This window comes from Oryctolagus cuniculus, chromosome 15 (genome assembly GCF_964237555.1).
Source record: "Oryctolagus cuniculus chromosome 15, mOryCun1.1, whole genome shotgun sequence".
Lineage (NCBI taxonomy): Eukaryota > Metazoa > Chordata > Mammalia > Lagomorpha > Leporidae > Oryctolagus > Oryctolagus cuniculus.
The window spans coordinates 35,259,836-35,272,597 of NC_091446.1; the positions used below are offsets into that span (position 1 = coordinate 35,259,836).

Genomic DNA, 12,762 nt, shown 5'->3' on the forward strand with positions numbered 1-12,762 from the left:
TGAACCCTTAAACCTCCATTAAAGTAGTTTCATAGGGTCATTTTGTAAGAATATCTACTGTTCCTATATTTGCAACATTTAGAGTGATTCTCACATAACCCTACTATATCAATGCCAATTTACCATACGTTAATCAATCTAAGATAGAAAAAAATGGTAAGAATAGACCCATTCTCCCCTCTGCATCTTCTAAATAAAAACATTACTACTTGCAGGGTCAGTTCTCTGGATTCTCTTCTTTAATTCAGGAAGTGAGTAAGAAATGAAAGAAGATGGAATCCCAAGAGGCCACACACCTCTTCATTACAAGTAGAGAGAGGGATGAAAGTGAAGAAAGCAGAAAGGAGTCTTGTCTGGGTGTCACCTAGAGTTATTGGAGGTATTGCTTGAAAGACAACTATTCTGGCCAGCGCTGCGGCTCAATAGGCTAATTCTCCACCTGTGGCAGCGGCACTCAGGTTCTAGTCCTGGTCGGGGCGCCGGATTCTGTCCCGATTGTTCCACTTCCAGTCTGCCTCTCTGCTGTGGCCCAGGAGTGCAGTAGAGGATGGCCCAGGTCCTTGGGCCCTCACCCACATGGGAGACCAGGAGAGGCACCTGACTTCTGGCTTCGGATCAGCGCGGTGTGCCGGCCGCAGTGGCCATTGCGGGGTGAACCAACGGAAAAGGAAGACCTTTCTCTCTGTCTGTCACTCTCTCTGTGTCCACTCTTCCTTTCAAAAAATAAATAAATAAAAGACAAACAATTCTAGAAACTGTTAAACCTATAGGGAAATATTGAGAGGATCAGCTAAAGTGAAGATGAACATTAAGTTTTACAATTTATGTTACATTTTTATTTGTAATATCCTGTTCACTTTGATAAAAAAATATAAAAAGCTATAATGTTATAACTAGTACTGAAACAGTATTCCACACTTTGTGTTTCTGTATGGGTGCAAACTGACGAAATCTTTACTAAATATATACTAAATTTACTTAATATATACTAAATAGATCTTCTGTATATAAAGATAATTGAAAATGAATCTTGATATGAATGGAATGGGAGAGAGAGCGGGAGATGGGAGGGGTGTACGTGGGAGGGAAGTTATGGGGTGGAAAGCCATTGTAATCCATAAACTGTGCTTTGGAAATTTATATTTACTAAATTAAAAAAGAAAAAAGAAAAAAAAGAATAAGAAAAAAAAATTTTTCAACTAAAGAAAAATAAAACTTGGAGAGCAAGCACTGTGGAGTAGCAGGTAAAGCTGCCATCTGCAGTGCCAGCATCCCATGTGGACACTGGTTCAAGGCCTGGCTGCTTTACATATGATCTAGCTCTCTACTACGGCCTGGGAAAGCAGTGAATGATGGCCCAAGTCCTTGCGCCACTGCATCTGTGTGGGAGACCGCGAAAAGCTCCAGGCTCAGGAGTGCACTCCTCCTCTTACCTTTACACCACTGCTGTTCAGCCCCCTCCTGATCTGTTATAAAAGACCATGGTGCCCACCTCTAAGAAGTTGTCTAGATTATCCTCACGTACTACTACAAGTCCCTGGAGTTTATCCTAATGTCTGAAACAGACTGGGTTAGGAAACTGCCTTTTTAAATCGCTTATCGGAGCTGGTGCTGTGGCTTAGCAGATAAGGCTGCCAACTGCAGTCTGGCATCCCAAATGGGTGCCGGTTGAGTCCCGGCTACTCCACTCCCAATCCAGCTCTCTGCTATGGCCTAGGAAAGCAGTAGAAGCTGGTCCAAGTGCTGGGGCCCCTTACCCATGTGGGAGTCCTGGAAGAAGCTCGTGGTTCCTGGATTTGGGTCGGCACAGTTCTGGAGTGAACCAGCAGATAGAAGATAAATCTCTTGCTCTCTCTCTATCTCCATGTGTGTGTAACTCTTTCAAATAAATAAATAATGAATCTTTAAAAAATAAAATCACCTATGCCTCTACAGAGCAGGATCTAATGGACTATATGTCTTTATAGTCTCCCTCAAACGTTCTAAGAAGGCAGGGAAATTTTTCTGTGGCTTGTGATCGATCAGGGAGAGTTTTGCACAAAGCAAGCTTGGGCGTAAAAGACCCCAACTCATTTAAGTAAAATTTTTCCTTCCTCTAGCTTTGTGGTGCATCTTTTCTTTATGTTCTGGGGATTAAAGGAATCCCAACGGTATAGGAGGCATAAAATGCCTACTGTAGATGGTTTGTTTCCTAGTCGGAATGAGAGGATAAGAAGGAAGTCTCACGCCATCAAGAGGAAATATTGACAATTTGATGCAAGAGAATATAGATAGCCAATTCAATGGAATTTAGAATATAACATGTGGAATGATTGAGAAATTCAGCAAGGAGATAGAGAATGTAAATCATTACTTGAATTTGAATAATTCAATGAATTTCCCTTTCATGAAGACCAGTGTGATCTCAGGAGGCCCACCTAGTCAAATCAGTATTATCTAACCCTGTTATGATCCCTCATACAATCACATTTGCAATGCCCCTCTTAGCATTTACAACGACATATTTAGAAGTTCATAGCTTCAAAGAATTAGGACATGAGCACCTTTGCTCAGGAGACGAGATCATTGTTCATATTATCCTGCTATTATTATATCCATTTAGCAGCATACCCTAAGATGATGCTTTCTATTAAATTATTCATTCAAGTTCACTCAGCTTTCAACAGGATGAGGAAGTGGTTGCAGGCCAATCTGACAGGAAAGCAGAGTTGCTAACCACTTACTGTTAACTCCTATAATGTTTAATCATTTTATTTAGTTTCCTCCAATTCAATCCATGATGAATCATCAGCCCTCATGGTTGGTGCAGGTTTGTTTATAGGTGGGGCTCAGCTCAGTAACCTCCATGGTGTGGTGTGATGCAACTAGCCATTGTGTCACATGGGCCTCTGCACCAGACTGGGACATGAAGCATGGACTTCATCCTGTTGAGGATCTGCACTTGTGGGAAGGGCAGCAAATGCTGAAGACATTCAGTGCAGATTCACTGGTGATAAGGGAGCATTTCTCACTGCTTCAACCATGTCCATGGTTGAAGTTGAGTGTGCTGTCATGATTCAAGTATTCACCTCTTTCTGCATTAAGACAGCATTTTTTAGAGTGGTCATCACAGCAAGACAAAAACCTGGCATTAGCATATCAACATTAGCTGCAACATAATTGAAATTCACAATCTGTTTTGTTCAAGTTTACAAGAAAATGAATATTCAGAAGTGTCTGCTTACATGGACAGGTCCACACCCCTGATACATCGGGTTATATGCAAGGTAGCAAACAATCCTGGGAAAAGTTCTCACTATTCAGAAAACAACAATTTAATTCAACTTCTGCAAGAAAGATCAGGGCTCTGGAATATGAAACCAGTTCCAGCAAAACACAGAAGTCAAAACACAATAGAAACTACTAAGGGCAACTGATGAAAAGCTCAGGATTTCCACAGCGAGCTGTGGGACTAGAGTGCAGAATCAGGCCACTTCTCTGCTGCATCAAAGTAGAGCTACCGGGATGTGAACTGGCACCCTAATGGGATGCAGGCACTTCAGGAGGAAAGTTTACGTGCTATGCCACACCGCTGGCCGTGCTATCTGGTTTTTATGTCTCATCTTTGCTTCCCCCCTCCTTCACTCACCCAACATTTTTCCTTTCTCTTCACAAATGTTCACTGAAAAACAATTGACCAAGAGAAACAAAAGTACCAGCCATGTTACTGCTAGAGACACAGGCGCTCAAGTGTTCAGAATCAAGGCTGTGGCCTCAGTGTCACCCTGCAGGGGGCCCACCAGCCAGCTCCCCAGGCACTAGCTTAATCTTTTCTTTTTTCCTCTCATACTGTCCATATTCTAGCCTCAGCTCCCACATATTCTTGTGGATCTCTTTTACATTCTGAATACCAACTTCTCTCAAGGTTTCCTTCAGGTAGCCCACAGGCTGTTTTGTGATGTCCACCAGGTCCCTCAGGTTGGACTACTAGTGCTTCTCAAAGGCTGAAAACAGCCTGGCTAAAACTTGCTGTCATCAGCTTGGGCTCGTTTTCCATCTTGTTTCACCTTTCATAGTCAATGTTGTATTGATGATTAGCAACAGGTTTGTAATTGGTTGTTACAACTATACCCAGTTGTTGGGATGGTCTTACTGCTTTGGGGGAGTCCTCTGTTTGCCATCTCTTCAATCTCATGTAATTCTCACTGGCCACATGTTGGCACTCAGCTCTTTATTCCAGCTCCTTCCTGAGACAGCCTCTCCAAGAGCTCTCGGTAAATACTGTTTACCATCCAGCAGTTTGCCAGACACACGGATGATCTTGAGGAGCACTGACTACAGCTGGTTTCACATCAGAATCATGAATATTTGAGAGATCTTCATCCAAAGAAAAGGACACCACAGTCCTTCCTTGATTCTTGGCATTCTGCAGTTTCTCAACTTCTCCTCTTCCAGGGATTTAGCCCGTTGCTGTGGCAAATATTTAGAAACCTTGACCAGACACACTCCAGTGTGCTGTTTGCACCAGTCACATCGAGTTCCCTGTACCATGAGTCTGTTGGGGGTGGAAGTGAGTGAACTGGAGCAGCGGCCTCAGGACCTTGGGTGCTGTGGAGCAATTATCCTGAGCAAAAGGCTAGCGCGGTGGAAGCTGGACTGCAAGGAGACAGTGCTGATCACCTGCCAAGATTATAGGAAACCTGGAACTGAGGAACACTGGAGGTTTCCATATTAAAATATGAATCTTGGGGGGAAGGAATGTAGTGTGAAGGAATCACTATGTTCGTAAATTTGTATGTATGAAATGCATGAAGTTTGTGTTCCTTATATTTAAAAAAAAGAGCCAGAGAAGCAATGACTTTGAACAGCCTTTGTCTTGATGGTTGAGGAATAGTTTTTTTTTTTTCCTTCATACTATTTTGAACTCTTTGCTCAACATAGAGATAATCATATGTGTATAAATTTAGTTGAACATAGATCTCAGTAAAAATGAGAGTGGGAATAAGAGAGAGAAGAAAAAGAAGGGTGGGAGGTCAGCATGGTGGGAAGAACTCACTGTTGTAACTGTGAAATGTATGAAATTTATAACTGTAAATCTGTTACTCCTTCATACATTTGTATAAACTAACTTCTAAGAGTACAGTTTAAAAACTTGCCATGGGTTTCCAAATACCTATAAGCACAGTGGTAAAAATAGCATTTTAAGAGGTAAAGTGAGCAATTGGACAGGATTAAGTATTAAAGTGATCACATAGATTGAATTAAGTTTTTCACAATAAAACCAGATAGAATTAAAAAGGAGTGAATACTCCAACATTGGAAGCAGTCCACACGGCAAACTCACAGAATGAACAGCGGGACTTGAAAAAAAGCCAATATGGATGCCCTAGTGGAGTTGGCGGCTTTACCCACTAAGCCACAGCACCAGCCCTGGAAAACTGGGATTCTAAGACAATCTCACTTACTGAAGTATTTGTGACACTATTTGTCACTGAAGTAAGAATTGATCATTCCTGAACATCAATATAAATTTGGACTAGTTGATCTCAGAGATCACTTTTATCTTTGGATTATATATGATCGTGGGACTAGTGTTTCTTGTAGAACTTAATATTTCATTTGGGACTCCTGACATCCTTGGACGGGCCTGAGTTTCAGTCTCAGTGCTGCTCTCCTTTCCAATGTCCTAATAATGCAAACTCTGGGAGGCAGCAAGAAATGACTCACATTCTTGGCCCATGCTACCTATGTGGTTGACTTGCATTGAGTTCTCAGCTCTCAATTTTAGTCTGACAGAGCAACAGTCACTGTAGGCATTTGAGGAGTAACCCGCAGATAGGAGGTCTCTGTCTCTTCTTTGTTTCCCAGTCCATCGCTCTACTTTTCCAAAAAGATTATCCAGGATTTTTATAAACACTATGTGTATATAAACAGTCCAGGCAGCACATCAACTCATGGGAAAGGAGGAGAAGGAGAGTAGGGTCACGTCACTTATCTTCAAGGAGTAATGAGATTGCTGTAAAAAGAATGACAGTGCTCATTGAACCCAAAACAAATTGGTGTGGTTCTGTTAAGAGTTTAGAACTGGCCGCTGCCGCAGCTCACTAGGCTAATCCTCCACCTTGTGGCGCCAGCACACCGGGTTCTAATCCCGGTCGGGGCGCCGGATTCTGTCCCGGTTGCCCCTCTTCCAGGCCAGCTCTCTGCTGTGGCCAGGGAGTGCAGTGGAGGATGGCCCAAATACTTGGGCCCTGCACCCCATGGGAGAGCAGGATAAGTACCTGGCTCCTGCCATCAGATCAGCGGGGCGCGCCAGCCACGGCGGCCATTGAAGGGTGAACCAATGGCAAAGGAATACCTTTCTCTCTGACTCTCTCTCTCACTGTCCACTCTGCCTGTCAAAAAAATAAAAAAATTTAAAAAAAAGAGTTTAGAACTATGTGAATTAGGCAGAAAATTTCTTCTCTTTCTCCTGAATGTTGCATGAATCAAGAAGTGGAACTGTTCAAGTTCTAAACTGTATTGAACCTGATTTTGATCAATTATTTTGGTAATTATTCACCAAATTTATATTGATTATGAAATTCACAGGTTAGAGTGAATCACACAATAGTGAATCAAAGCATACTCTAAAAATGTTGGTGAATCCAGGTAAACTGAAGGCCTTGTTTCGAGGAAGACAGCAAGACATGGGACACACGACGTGAGTTCAGAAGTCTAACATCAGCAGTTTGTGTGCCTTCAGATATGGAACAGAATCTCCAGACCAAGTTTCCTCATCCCTCAAATTGAATGATTTTACCTTAGGAAAAGGTAACAGAATCCAAAGAATGTGTAGGGTGTGAAACGCTTTGTGAATTGTCAGAATCTCTCTATACATGGCCACTAAAACATTCTCTAAGTTGTTCTCGACAAGACTTAATTTTTACAAATACAGTTCAGAAATAATAGCACTAGCCAATTTACAGAAACATCTGATGATACTGTAAAAACATGCCTTTGTATAAGTATAGTCATTGGTGATCTAGTGACGTTTGTCTTTCATTGAGGTTTACCTTCTGTGAACACAGTGTCTCCTCCTGTTCATGTCAACAAGTTGTGGTTCTTTGAGCTGTGGGTCCATTGAATGATTTCCCTTCCTCTCCTCCTCTGTTTCATCTGCAAGTGCATTCTTTCTATTATTTCCCTGAATTACTGCATTATTTCTCTTTTCATTTCAGACCATGACAGACCCAAACCAACAGAATCATCCTTAGCTGGAGTTGAACATGAGGTGAGGATAATTTCACTTTCCCAAGAGTTTCCCTCAAATTCTCTGAGATTGTCTCTTTCCTTAGTTTCAATGACTAAATTTTACCTCTACAGTGAATCAACAGGAAGAACCCTGTCTTTTCCTGTTCGTGTGAGCACATGTGATTTTTTTATCCTTGGCATCAATTAAAGGAGTTCCTATTGGTTGTGATGTCTGCTTTATTATGAACATAGTGTGTTGTTTATTAAGAGTCACTAATATTTTATTTTAGGTTTCCTTTGTTTGTTGAACTTGCTCTGGAGGCTGCCTGTGTGTAGGGCATAGTACACAGATGGGCATCAGAAGATCTCATAGAAATCTCCCAGAATAGACACTGTGACGTAGAACTTCAGCTGCTGCTTTTGACACAGGCATTCAATGTCAGAAGCTTGGGTTTAATTCCTGGTTTCACTGTTTGAACTGGTTTATGCTAGTGCTATACAGGAGGGTTTGGGGGCACTAGAAGATTTCTCAGCTCTTAGACCCCTTTCAACGATGTGGTAAATTGGATTGACTTCTGGGTTTCTGATTTGACCTGTCTCAGCCTTTGCTCTCAGTGGAATTTGGGGGAGTGAAGCAAGATACAGGAAATTGTTCTCTAACCCTGTCTAATCTCTCCGTCTCTTTCTCTCTCGCTCGCTCTCTCACTCTCTGCCTTCCAATAAAGAAAAATAAAGTTTTCAAACTTAAATTAAATTTTATTTAAAACAACTCTCCAAGCCAAATTGGACATAAAAACACAAATTCCTTTCTGTGACTTGTGAGCCTGTGACCCTGGCCATGTCCTCTGTTTCCTATGAATCTCTATTCATTTGAAAATTAAAATTAATATTCTCTGCTTTCTCAAGTTTTCCTTAAAATTTAATGGCAAAAATTATGCCAATTGATTTAGCTAGTGATTTGGTCATTTCTGGTCATTCAATATTTATAGTTTATGGTTACTTTCTAATGTTTAGTTATTTATAATATTAGTAGAGCACATTAAATGTTTGAATAATTGCCATCATTGAGTACAGAGTGTCTCAGTTTTTGACATAGCTTCAAGACACACTCACATATATATTGTATATGCCTGTATAATACATTATAAATGTCATAGCATACTGTGATTTCTTTTAGTCATAAATTCTCAACTGGTCATTATAACACAGAAATAGAATTGGACATGATTTTGTTGTACATAATTAATTCTCTATCATGACTGCACATGGAAACCATCTGTTTTTTTTTTTTTTCCAATTACCAATACATGGGCACAACCCAGTAAAATGAAATTACCATTTCCAGAATGAGCACAGGAAAGAATGCAATGCGACTAAAGAATATCTTCTTTTCATGTATGTCATGGAGGCAAAGTTCACTCAGGAGAGAGGATAAAATGCATTGTTGCTGGACCCGTCAGAGAAGCATATTAGCAAGAGTGGTATAAAGCCTGTGCTTCCCAGCTCACAGGATCCCAGGAAGAAGAGAATGGATCCAGTTGTGGTCCTGGTGTTGGGGCTCTGCTGTTTACTTCTCCTTTCACTCTGGAAGCAGAATTCTAGGAGAGGGAAGCTCCTTCCTGGCCCCACTCCTTTCCCCATCATTGGAAATATTCTCCAGATAGATGTTAAGGACATCAGTAAACCCCTGACTAAGGTAAGTATTCATTATGCTCTTTCTGTGGCATGCTAAGGGAAAATAGATAGACTCTTGTCGCTCCCCGTCTTCGTGGAGGAACGACACTAAACCCTGCCTAGGCTTCATATCCGAGTCACGGCACCATTATGTCGCTCCCCCTCTTCGTGGAGGAACGACACAGGGCCCTGCGTTGTTCTTTCGTCTGCTCGGCCCTCCCCGGGTTTGCTGTTGGTTCTTCCCGGGTTGGCTACCGTCCCTTCCACCTCCGTGGAAGGGCGGTTCCCTCTGCCACTTTCTCTACTTCCGCGGGGGAGCAGCACACCGCTGGCTGGCTCTCTCAGGGGCTGCTCAGGTGTTTCTTCAGATAGATGTTCCTGGTGCATGTTGTCTCTCTCCTCCTTTATAGTCCTCTTCCACCAATCCCAACTCTGCTACCCACACGCTGAGTATGCTGCTCTCCTCCAATCAGGAGCAGGTCCTGCTGCTTATTGGTTGAACTGGAGGCAGCTGTGTAGAAGCTGTTTCCTCCTCTCCCAGCGCCGTATTGTGGGAGAGCAGATGCATAGAATAAGTCTTAATTCCAGTAACTTAGTCTAGTCCAGAGTTGCTCCCCACAGACTCTTTTTAAAATAAAATTTATTTCTGGATTCAGATTCTTATAACAGATGATTATAAATCAAAACGCTCTCTGTAAGCTTTGATGCTTCTTCTACCAATTTCAGGAGTTAAATAGAGAACTATTTAGGTCCCTGTAGATAGAATAAAAATAACTAAGTGACAAAAATCAGGAGTACTGCTGACCTTTGTTTCTTTTCATCCATTTGCCTGAACATCAGTGATAAGTAAAGAGCTTCTGATAGAAATTTCATTCAAGAAATCATCTATTGTATTATACATGTGGTTTCTTTTTTCAGAATATCCATGGAAATTGAACTTCTCTGCAGAATCAATAAAAACTGGTATTAAGCTATGGGTTCTGGAGTAGTCTAGGTGAATGAAAGAAAGAAGTAAACATTCAGTGGCCACCTGGTGGCATCAGAATTCTTTTAGATTCTGTGAAACCCTGCTGTGTGGCCCAGAATGCTACAGGATGGAAAAATTGTTCCTCCCTGAAATGCTGCTTGCAATGCCCTGGTCCTGCCTCTTGTGCTGTTGCTGTTTCTTCTTCTTCCTCTTCTTCTTCTATTCCTACTCCTTCTCTTCCTTCTCCTCCTCCTCTTCCTGCTGCTTCTCCTCCTTCTTACCCTCTCCTCCCCCTTGTTCCCCCTCCCTCCTTCTCCTCCTCCTCTTCTGTCTACTTTTCCTCCTTCCCTCCTCCTCCTCCTCCTCCTTCTTCTTCTTCTTCTTCTTCAAGATTTATTCGATTTACTCAAAAGACAGAGTTACAGAAACTAAGTAGAGATAAAGCAAGAGCTCTCCTGACCAGCACTGCAGCTAATCAGCTTGAGCCTCCTCTTGTGATGCCGGCATCACATATGGGCGCCTTTTCAAGACCAGGCTGCTTCACATCTGATCCTGCTAACTGCTAATTATCTTGGGACAGCATCAGAGCATTGTGAAATTTCTTGGGCCCCTGCACCAACGTGGGAATCTGCAAGGAGCTCCTGGATTCTGGAATCAGCATGGCCTATCCCTAGCGCTATGGCATTTGGGGAGTGAAACAGCAGATTGAAGATGTCTCTATATATCTCCAACCCACCCCCGGCTCTCCTCCACTTTCTGCAACTCGGGTTTTAATTAAACAAACATAAAAACGAGATGCCAGGCTGGGGCTGTGGCATAGCAGGTGAAGCCGCTGCCTCTAGTGCTGGCATCCCAAATGGTCTGCTATGACTTCGGAAAGCAATAGAAGATGGCCCACGTACTTGGGCCCCTTCACTGGCATGGGAGACCCAAAGAAGCTCCTGGCTTCAGATTGGCCCAGATCCAGCCATTGCGGCCATTTGATAAGTGAATCAGTGAATGGAAGACCTCTTTCACTCTCTTTCTTTCTGTCTCTCTCTGCCTCTTTGACTCCTTCAAATAAATAAATAAATCTTTAAGAAGAGAGAGATCCCATCTGCAGTTTGCACAAAGTGCTGTAGTGATCAGGGCTGAGCCAGGTCAGAGCCAGGAGCCAGGAACTCTTCCTGGGTCTCCCACATGGGTGGAAGCTTTTTTTTTTTTTTTACAAGATTTATTTTACTTATTTGGAAGGAAAAGTTACAGAAAGAGACACACAGAAAAAGACATCTTGTTTGTTCTCTTTCTGTCTTTTATATGCCAGTAGATTTGAAACTGGGCTGGGCATTAGACTTACTTGGGGTGACTTTTAAGGACATACAACACTAGTGACATCGGGACCCTACTCTGTCAGGATCCTCATGAGAAGAGCTTGCCATGTGATCCTGAAGTCATCTGGGTATTGATTTCAAGCCACAGAGTTTGAATAGGCAGAAAGTACTCTCTAATTACTGGCTGCAGGAAACTGGAGATTAATTTTGAATTCTAGTCCCAGTTTCTTTATTTATAAAATAGTACAATTAAATTGTTGAATGCATTATTTTAGAATTACATGCAAACCTCATACCAACTACCTGGGCCATTGTATGGGTCATCATAGGTCATTAATGAGTGGCAGACTAATAATAACTATCATATTTAGTTATAAATAAAACTATTTGAATCCACGTCAGAATAAAGAGATAACATAGACAGTGCTAATTTCCATCTGAATCAGACACACTCTGTGGCTGACATGTGGTTTCTTTGGTGCTATTTGTTTCTCTTCCCAGTTCTCAGAACGCTATGTCCCCGTGTTCACTGTGTATCTGGGCATGAAGCCTGCTGTGGTGCTGCATGGATATGAGGCAGTTAAGGAGGCCCTGGTTGATCTTGGAGAGGAGTTTGCTGGAAGAGGCAGTTTTCCTATGCTTGATAAAGTTAGTAAGGGACTCGGTAAGTGTGTGTGTGTGTGTGTGTGTGTGTGTGTGTTAAACAGTGGTAATGAGATGAAGTGGTTAGAAAACAGACTTGAAAAGCTCCCCAGACAGAGCTTGGCCATCTGTGTGGCTGCCTCATGTCAGCGTCTTCCTACTTGCTGGGATCTCCCTCCCTCCTAGTTTCTGTTTCTCATTCTGGCAGGAATCGCTTTCAGCAATGCAAAAAGATGGAAGGAGATGCGACGCTTCTCGCTCATAACCCTGCGGAATTTCGGGATGGAGAAGAGGAGCATTGAGGACCGAGTTCAAGAGGAGGCCCGCTGCCTGGTGGAGGAGCTGAGAAAAACCAATGGTGGGTGACCCTTACCCCACATCACTGACCTCACAGTGCTCCCCTGAATATGCTGCCCTGGGAAACCTTGCAGGGTGGGTGGAGCCTTCATCCTGAGGTCTGGTTGCTGGATCCCATGGTGGGAGGGGCCATTTGGAGAGAGGAGTGGGGAGTTTGTGTGGATCTGTGCTCTGTGTGCAGCATGGTTCTGCGTCTGGTGCAGATATGAAAGTTCATTTAGTACCCTCCTGTCCCAAATCAGTTTCCTTTATTTTCCAGTCAGAAATCATGAAAGTAAGTTTTGAGCGTTATTATTTGAAAGAAGGTTTTCTCCATAGCCTGAATGCTGTTTCCTATTGCAGAACGTTTCATGGTGGAAAGTTGGCAAACGCATATGGTAGCAATGACCCATCAGTCACTTATGGGGCATGAACCCCACCTCGTGGGTGCTCCCATCTGCATGCTCAGCTTCACTGATATGTCTGAGGTTCCCCAGGCCCGGGCCTAATGCTGGACACCAGTGGTGCTGTGTGCAGTTTTGTCATCCTAGGCATATCCCAACAATGTTGCTTTCACTTACTATTCTCTGTAATCACTCTGTTTATAAAAATTGCTCTCCC

At 42.7% G+C, this 12,762-nt stretch overlaps 1 protein-coding gene and 1 pseudogene across 1 annotated transcript; one reads left to right on the forward strand and one right to left on the reverse strand.

The window, feature by feature from the left end:
• Nucleotides 1-3,759: 3,759 nt before the first annotated feature.
• LOC100350939 (general transcription factor IIF subunit 2 pseudogene) lies at nt 3,760-4,530 on the reverse strand (annotated as a pseudogene).
• A 4,160-nt stretch (nt 4,531-8,690) lies between these two features.
• On the forward strand, nt 8,691-12,171 carry LOC138845336 (cytochrome P450 2C16-like). Its single transcript, XM_070057557.1, has 3 exons — nt 8,691-8,908; nt 11,665-11,827; nt 12,014-12,171. The coding sequence occupies exons 1-3, from the start codon at nt 8,741-8,743 to the stop codon at nt 12,169-12,171; spliced, it is 489 nt and encodes a 162-aa protein (XP_069913658.1). The 5' UTR covers nt 8,691-8,740.
• The last annotated feature ends 591 nt before the right edge of the window (nt 12,172-12,762 follow it).